The 9203-nt window shown below is 38.7% G+C and overlaps 1 protein-coding gene across 1 annotated transcript; it reads left to right on the top strand.

The window, feature by feature from the left end:
- The first annotated feature begins 2587 nt into the window (after window positions 1-2587).
- LOC111346354 (von Willebrand factor) lies at window positions 2588-8593 on the top strand. Its single transcript, XM_088737583.1, has 6 exons — window positions 2588-2738; window positions 5426-5443; window positions 5688-6130; window positions 6527-6686; window positions 7244-7270; window positions 8160-8593. The coding sequence occupies exons 1-6, from the start codon at window positions 2588-2590 to the stop codon at window positions 8591-8593; spliced, it is 1233 nt and encodes a 410-aa protein (XP_088593709.1).
- Window positions 8594-9203: the final 610 nt, after the last annotated feature.

Genomic DNA, 9203 nt, shown 5'->3' with positions numbered 1-9203 from the left:
CCCGTCATATGTTAGTTATGTGCAATCAAGCTGTGAGTATGGGTGGACTTCTCTCATGATTAATTTTGATCTGCAGGTCACTTTCAGTAGCAAACAGTACAGTTCTCAATATTTCCAATGAGTGGGCTGTGTTAAGAGACTTTCAATTTATTTCTTGACAAATTAAAAGTTAACGAGAAATGCATGGTGATAAATGACTAAACTTTAATATTAACGACTGCATCGAGAACATTTTATCTGATACTTTATTTGCTAGATTTAGGTTAAATGATCAGTTTCGTGTTAAACCGCCTCTCCCCTCGACTCGCTGTAGTTTTGTGTTTCAACTCGTAAACTTGCCATAAACTTTTAATAACCTAGCTAGCACATGACCATACGCATTTTATCCTTTATGCACAAGACAAGTTGATCCAAATTTTCTTCTTCGCTCCCGCCGTTTATCCTCACGCTCCTACCTTGAACTAACCCGGAAACGCCTTGAAGTCCTTTTCTTTGCCCCTACCCGAAGTATTTTCGGGCCCCACCCTGGTCGGTCCCCCCTTCACCGACTGTCCCTTAAAAGCTTGCCTTTTATCTCCAATAACTTCTCTTTTTATATACTCCTGTTTCTCTCACTGCAATTGACAGAGTCACTTTTCATTGTCTCTGTCACAGGGGTCACTGTGACTAGTTTTTTCAGTGGTTATCTCTTTGTCAGTTTATGTTACTCTCGCTATCAGTGTCACCATCATAGTCACTGTCACTTTGAATGTTAGTATCTCAGTCCCTGTCTCTTTTGCTTTACTACCTTGTAACTGTCACTGTTACCACCTCTTTTTAGGTCTCTGTTCCTATCTCCGTTTCTATGATTGATGCTGTCATTGTTGCTCTCCCTAGGCCAGTCTCTGTCACTGTCTCAGTAAATTCGCTATGACAGTCTCTGTCTCTTCACAGTCGATGGCACTGTTACTGTTACTATCAATATCACTGTTAATGTTGCTGTCACTGTCCATGTCACTTTTTTAGTGTCTGCCTTTGTTACTGTTACTCCCTTGTGTCTTTGTCACTGTCGTTGATGGTTTCACCGTTACATCTCTCTCACTGTTACTTTCACTGTCCTTTACTCAGTCACTGTCACTTCACTGTGACTAACTTTTTCCTTTTAGAATTTTCTGTCACTATCATTGTCTTCCTCGCTGTCTCTGTCATTGTCTTTTTCATTGTATCTGTCACTCACTCTCTCTCTCTCTCTCTCTCTCTCTCTCTCTCTCTCTCTCTCTCTCATATTCCCACTGTCACAGTCTGCGACACGGTCACTGTTACTCACACTGTCTCGGCCATTGTCAGTGGCGCCGTCTCTTTCATTGTCACTGTCACTATCTCTGTTTATCTAACTGGCAATGGCACCGTAAATCTCCCTTTCAATCCCATTGTCTATTTCTCCTCTTTTTCGCCTCCAGTGACACCCCTTGACAATATTGAATTCTTTCAGTTTCGATGTAACATCCTGATGATGATATACATCCAATGAACCATCGACAACATTGTCCACAGAATCAAGAACCCTATTTTCCATCTCTCCAAACAAGATGGCATGGACCTTTTCACAGTCATGTCCATGATATTTCCAATATGCACCTCACTTTTGTAAACCAAATGTCTCGCTTAACATAAGGCTACTCCGAGGGTTCTATCATCTCTGGCATTTAAGCTATATTTTTCGTGGATAGATTGAAAATACTACCCTCGTCAGTCCGTAGAATAATAATTATAATTTTTATATACCGCGCACATCAAAAGCTTCTTGTGGCTTCTTTACAATACTTTAAAGAGAAGAAGAGATACATCGGTCACAGCCATCACCAAACAGCTAACGAAGAAATGGCAAACGACTTCCACTGACTAATCATAGTTAGCTCCCTCTATTAACTATGGACTAATGAATGACTTGTACCCCTAAACAGAAATTTGAGTTCAAGAAACCCATAATATCACTGGAATTTCTCTCCCTAATACTCAAAAATTCTTATATTAAATCCCCCGAGCATATATGTTGTCCGCTTAGTAACAATTTCCCTGCCTCAGACCATAATTAATAGAGGGAGCAGTCTCCTTTACTAATTATGCTCAGACGTTCAATTTTTGTCCAGTGAGTGCCATGTAGGATTCGACGCAAGCATGATACGAATTCGCCCAATATAATAACAACAATAGCTAGATGTGCAACTCAATTGTGGATGACTTTACTCTTGATGTGCACGATAGCTGACAAAATACATAAGAGAATCGTTGGATGGAGAAGACAAAGAGCATAGTGTCAATTTACAAGTCTAAAACATTATGTTAAACAGCATGATACAATGACAAATTTTGACAGTGATCACCGTTGCCACCCTTCCAACCTAATAATGCAAATAGGGGAGTGCTCTCTTGTTATTTTTCAAATTTCTTGAGGGATAAACACTTCTCTTAATAGTCTCCCGAGTTAATTAACTGAGCTGTTTTTTGTCTGGTGATCAAGTACCCTCAGGGAGATTTCTTAGAAAATCACCGAACCGTTATCGACCCCGACTGCGAGTTTGTCGAGTTCTGAGGGGATGTCATGATCATGGCGCAGCCTGTCATGTTGCGAACAATAGGAATAGACAATAAAAATTTAATTTTACATACGCAGGAGACACATCTGAAAAGATTATTGTGGGAACTCATCTTTACCGTCATTTGCTTGAAGTCGAAATCAGTTTATTCCACCTTGAAAGGTAAGTCTCGTGCTCTTTCACTGATAGTTTGTTCCGGACTAATTCCAAAATATCAACTTTGCCTTTTCGCTTCAGTCGGCATAAAGAAGTCGAGAACGAGGTTTTACCGCACGTTACCGTCGATAAACGGAAGTTCAATTGAGGAAACAATCAAGCAGTTCTTCAGTTTTGCTTACGCCCAGCCAGTTACGGAGTTCTTTTCTGTTGTCTTCAGTCTGAGAATACTAATTTTATCCAAAAGGGAGATCTATTCCATTCTGTGAACGGAAGTTCTTAAAAGAAACTTGACACAAATAGCTCTTTAGAAGTTCACTTCTTCAGTCGGGTATTTTGCATAAATTTAAATCCGTCAAATTTCCGAAACTAAGCTAAATTGTCCGTTTCATCTGGGGTCGGTCGAAAAAAGATTTCAAAAGTGCGTTTGCTTTCATTCTTTTGTACTAGTACCTCTTTGAAGTTTCCATTATCCGAGAAATAGTGTTCCAGCCCAACAAACAATTGCAAGTACATAAGCATATGGACGTAACTGTTGGTGGGTGCTGTCGAAAAATGTCCTTGTTACGTGACTTTTGATTTAAGGGTAAAACATCCCCTTCATGGTACAGTGTGCTCTACGATGTAACAAGGGTTAGAAAAGTTTGATTTTACTATGATGAGATGGAAACAGCTTTCAGATAACTGGTTTAATGCTAAGTCCTTAACCAGCGTAAATTAAAGTTGATAAAAAGGCGTAAATGTAATCTCATCTCCGATCTAAAAAACCTGGATGGTCATATTTATTGAAAACTGCACAAAAAACGTAATCTTCGTACTGATTATCTTTCAATGATACGTGTAAGGAACATGGTCAACATTCTCATTTACAAGGAGGTCTAAGGCATTTAAGCTAGATAGAAGGGTGTTTGTAAGAAGCTGTCCCGTTGTTATGTTAGCCTCGCATCAAAACGAATCCTGATCAAAATTTGCTGAGAAGCGATTGATCATCCAGTTTCTTAAAACTATGTGTATTTTTGAGCAAGAAAACGGAAGAGTGTGATAGTATTGATCCAACAAGGAATTGGAGCTAAAGGATAATGGGGCCATGTAGAACCACCCAGAATTGCTGCCCTATAAAAATGCAAAAACACCCTTGGGTACTCTTTCATTTCTCTGTGATCAACGACCCGAGAGGAGATTTCAATTTGTGGGAAAATCACCGAGCCGTGACACACACACTCCGCGAAGAACATTTAGTAAACCTTCAAAAGCGTTCCCAACATTTTCGCGACCAATCACAGCCCCCGGCGAATAGGAAACGATGGTAAAGATACGTATTAAGTAAAAAAAAAAAAAATGAAAAAAAAATCGGAGTACAGTCCTTCACTTCAGAAGCCCACCTGGTTAGCAGGACATTTCAGGGATGTAGATGAGTGGTTCGAATCCGTGGCCTTAAAGTCACCCGTTTCCTATATTTTAACAATCTTCATAACAACTGACAGGTTCGAATTTAGAAATATGCCCTTCTAGTCATCAGTGTTGCTATGAGGAAAATAGTAACAAAAAATGAGTCGCTTCTTAAGTGTTCATTAAAAACCTGTTGTTCAAGAACAAACCATCGCATTTATGACAGATTAAGTTAGATCGCGTGATGGATAATTCGACGAAATTTTCTGACATTTATCGCTTAGGATTTAATGCTAAAAACATCACATCTTCGGTGTAGTCGTCAATGAAAGGTAACCAGGTTGGTTAATGTCAAATGTTGATATTATGGTAAAGAACTTGGAGAGGATGAGCATTTGTAAGAGACCGTTTTGTAGTTTGGAGTTTAACTGGCATGACGTATGGTCATCACAAAATTCAACAGATATAATCATATCCTAAGTCACTCAACAAAGCTTTTCATTCCGGCGAACATCACACCTGGTGAGTTGTGTCTGAAAAAGCCAACAAACAAAGTGACCAGCGTTTTGATGTAGCAGAATCAATTTTAATGAAGGGGCCGAGGGCTCCTTAATGTGGGTGATATTTGCAATAGTAATTTTGTTCATCATTCATGGAATCTAATCATAAATTAAAGCATGCACATGTCACACTTTGAAATAATGTTCACTGCTATTGTCTTCCAGAATTCGAGCAATTGTTGACAATGTAAACTTTTTGGGTCTGTATCATCTTAATTTTGGCCCTGTCTTCAGGTAGGAAGCATTTTATGCATAAATTTTGTACAGAGGAATCATCTACAAAGGAACTCCGCTAACTCAAACTCCCAATGGCAAGGAATATGTTTCGAGCTAGCAGGGTTCGAGTTATCATAAGAGATTATAATTGTTTCAACCGACATCTTATTAGGGAGATCAAACAACCCGATCAAACGTTCTTGACAGTCACTGATACATGGTCATTATCTATATTATTATCATCATCATCACTATTCATAACTATACGGGTTTTTAAAAGACCTGTAGGGTTGTTTCCACAATGTCACATTGCCTTGGGTTGGTCACCGGTCAAACTATCCTTTAACGCTTTGTCTGCGCTCTAACATCTATGTTATAATTCTAGTTGTTCTAAAAAATATTTCTTTTTTAGTTGCCCTCGAGATCCTTAGGACCATATCATTTAGGACGCTACCAGCATCAATATTTTATTTTATATTGTTTTTGGGTATTATAATTAATAGTATTTCATTTCTTTTTCATCCCCAGATTTATCTCAGGCAGATGGTTTGTTATTTTGCATTTTCCCATGAATATCAGACCCAATTATACGCAACAGATATCTACGAGTGTATCGGCTCAGTACAATTATGTCGTGCGCTATCTTAAAGGCCAACTTTAATCTCTGCTGTGACCATGCGCAACATACGAGACACGAAGTTTTTCCTCAGGCTGCGTAACTTTGTTTGCACTTCGACTCACAAAAGGATAATAATTAATAATTAATAATTAATAATGTTACTACCGGTAGGTGGCTGTCGAGATCAAATACTGGATATCGCAATTCTGGCTGACGTATCACGAAGTATGAACTCCAGGCAACGCAGTGATAAGATAAAACTCATCGATGAGCTGGTGGAAAAGAAAGGTGTTTCCCCATCAGGAAATCGTTTTGCTCTAATAACCTTTGCAAAGGAAGACATTATCGAAAGCAATTTCAACGATGAGTCATACCACGAAGAAGACAAATTAAAGCACTTTGTTCAGAAGACAGTCAGCGTGAGACCTAAGGCCTGGGGAACACGAACAGACCTTGCCATGGATCTTGCCGCCAGAGAGTTGTTTACCACACAAGGAGGAGACAGGCCAGATGCTAAGAACTTCATAATCATGTTTACAGATGGGAAACCTTTTAAGTCAAAGAGGGAGAAACGACCTGAGATTCCGTTTGAGGATTCCATTGAAGTGTTCGAGGTAAAAAAAAAAACAAACAGACCAGTTTAACTAAAAGGATTCCGTTTTCACTCTTCGTTTTGTTTGAGGGCAAGTTTTGTTTGTTTGTTTTTAATTTTCGATCACATTCGCGGAGCTAACAACATTAACGTAAATACGCTTTGCTGTGGAAAATACCATACCAAACAATGAATACAGACCAACGTGAATGATATTTCGTTTATCGTTTTATGGAAATTGGCACGAAAAAGATTATACCAGAGAAACTTTGAATTCACTCTTCCAAATTCGATTTTCGAAGAAGTATCGCAAAAACTTCAGAACGTTCCAAAATTTGAACACGTGCGTTAAGCTGATATTAGAGTGATTGTTGCAGCTCATAACCTTGTTAAAATCAGAATCACTGTCTTTCAACAGAGAAAAGGTGTGAGCATAATTGTTGTCGGAGTCGGTAAAAACGTACGTAAAGAAAAAGGAACAATGTTCAAGATTGCTGGCAAGAGGGGAAAAGTCCTTCTGTATCCTAATTTTGATGACCTCCCCGGACATTTGGACGACATCGTGAAAGCTACATGTGGTAAGCTGTCCTTGTCAAATTGCTTTATCTTTCAGTGTGTTTAGAATAGTTATTTTGACCTTGGATGGTAAACACATTTTCTTTACATCGGCCGATAGTGTTAAGAGTCTGTTAACTAGAACTGTTCGACGTAGCTGTTAGCGATTGGTAAGTAAACATTAAAGGGGCTGACTGAGCCTTAAAATAAAATAAAATTACCAGGGGGCACCTTAAGTGCGGCGCAGTCGACTGCAAACAATCAGAAAGTCGTACAGAGCTAACAATAGAACACCTGGAAAAACTTGCATCAAGCTATATTCATTTTATGTTTGTTGGAATTCTTTTTGACGGATTTTTAGGAGATAAATTCATAGATTTGGTTTGTAGATAGGTTTGTAGCTGCATGGCCTGAATGGTCTTCGTTTCATTTCTGAGTACACCTTCAATAAAAGGAGCATCCTTTGTCACCGTGGAAGTCGTTATTATCGTTATCATTATTATTAAAACAACTGTGATAATCTAATAGGTACTTTAAAGTGATAATTATCCACACTAACTGATCGTTTTATTCCTTGCAGAAGAAATACCTACACCTCAGCCGGAAGGTTCGTTATCTTCCTAAATGTTTAACGTAATTATATGGGACTACAAAGTTTCTACCTAACGAGTGTCATCAGCTCTGGAACATGAAACAATTAGTTTATGCTTGGCTCTGATGTATGGATGCACGTGGAAAGTTTGGAGAGCACGCCCGATATAGAGCAGTCGAGAGCAACTCTAGCGTCCATTCCTTGATATATGCACAGCTAAAAGTTCGAAACAGTTGTTCTCTCGAATAGCAGACACCATTCTTGTGCACAAGGGGCTTTCCTTGGTAATCGAATTCAATGCACCATGCAGTAAATAAGAATATCTCATTAGCTGTTTACAATCCGCCATAATGGTCTCTTTGAAACGAGAACACTAAAGCTGGTTTATTTCAAATTCCTGGAGAAAATTTGCTTTTTTGAATTAGGTAAGGAAAATGAAGACAAAAGTCAATATATTGAACCCATCGTGGAAATCTGTGCGCGATGCAGTGGCTGAAAGAAGACTACAAGAAACGTGCACTTTTCTCCTTAGTGACCATCGTGCTGTTATTTTTAAGTACAGCTACATCTGCAGAAGACTCGCTTTGCCGAATCGTTGACAAAGCCGGTTTCCATGAACATATTGTTATCTGTAAATGTTATCAGGTTCACTGCGCGCCAGGAAGATAACTAGCTTCAACATCAGAGAATATCGTGCACATTACCGATATCTATGTACAAAGGGATAGATAGAGGAAACCAATAGAACCCATATACCAGATGTTTTGCTTAAGGCCAGCAAATGTCTTTACTCATGTTCCTCACAGGATCCTGGACAACGAGTTAATCTATCTGTAGAAATAAGTATGCATTTAGAACATGTACGGGATAAATAATTGATAAAAATGATACTGTCTATGGTTAGGTGACTGTCTTGATCAAAAATTGGATATCGCGATACTGGAAGACATTTCAAGAAGTATAGGCAAGCGGCAGGGAAGTAAAAAGATAAAACTGATCGATGAGCTGGTGGAAAAGAAAGGTGTTTTCCCTTCAGGAAATCATTTTGCCATCATCACGTTTGCAAAGGAAGTCGCTATCCAGAGCAACTTCCACGATAAACCAAACCACGAAGAAAACAAATTAAAACGCCTTGTTCAGAAGACATTAAGCGTGAGACCTAAGGCCTTGGGAACACGAACAGACCTTGCCATGGATCTTGCCGCCAGAGAGATGTTTACCGAAAAAGGAGGAGACAGGTCAGATGCTAAGAACTTCATAATCATGTTTACAGATGGGAAACCTTATACGTCAAAGAGGGATAAACGACCTGACATTCCATCAAAGTATTGTAGGTAAAAGAAATAGACTTCATCTTCATATACCGCCTATTCAGGTAATACTAGAAAGCACTGGGTAGAAAGCACTAATCTACCCAGAATGTACACAAGATTAGAAAACCTGAGTCCTGTCCGTTTAGGCGTCTTTTTTCGGATGTGTTTGGTGTTTCCACTCGGTAAGCAATTAAAGTAAATCATAAAGATGTAAAAAGATCACCACGGCGATTTAAATGAGGGGCGAAACAAAATTCACAGACAGTAATGAAATATATTCTATATACAAGGCTAAAAGATTGGGAAAAAATTAAAATGTTTGAACCAAACGGTGTTTTCCCTAATAACGGCAAGCAGCCGAAAACGTTTTGTTTCAAACATTTCAATATTTTCCCAATCTTTTAGCCTTGTATATAGAATATACTTTACCAAGCGAACATTATGGACAGTAATGAAATATTTATAGTAGATGTGAAATAAGAAAGGCGCCAAAAAAACATATTTTTGGAACTTCGTAAACTTTCTTTAGAATCTGTGAAGAACCATCCCGAGGATTTCAACTTGCACACGAACCTCATATACTGAAGAGCGTTGCATTTTGTGATCTCGAGAAGGTTTCATTCTCTTGTTTTCAA

Source organism: Stylophora pistillata, chromosome 11, assembly GCF_964205215.1.
Source record: "Stylophora pistillata chromosome 11, jaStyPist1.2, whole genome shotgun sequence".
NCBI lineage: Eukaryota > Metazoa > Cnidaria > Anthozoa > Scleractinia > Pocilloporidae > Stylophora > Stylophora pistillata.
The sequence above is the reverse complement of the archived record's forward strand: the minus strand, read 5'-3'. Positions and strand labels throughout refer to the sequence as shown.

Excerpts from the sequence above, each read along its gene's own strand:
- LOC111346354 (XM_088737583.1), top strand. The coding sequence starts at position 2,588 with ATGGCGCAGCCTGTCATGTTGCGAACAATAGGAATAGACAATAAAAAT. Across the intron at positions 6,131-6,526 it reads ATTCCATTGAAGTGTTCGAG|AGAAAAGGTGTGAGCATAAT; the intron begins GTAAAAAAAAAA and ends GTCTTTCAACAG. Across the intron at positions 6,687-7,243 it reads CATCGTGAAAGCTACATGTG|AAGAAATACCTACACCTCAG; the intron begins GTAAGCTGTCCT and ends TATTCCTTGCAG.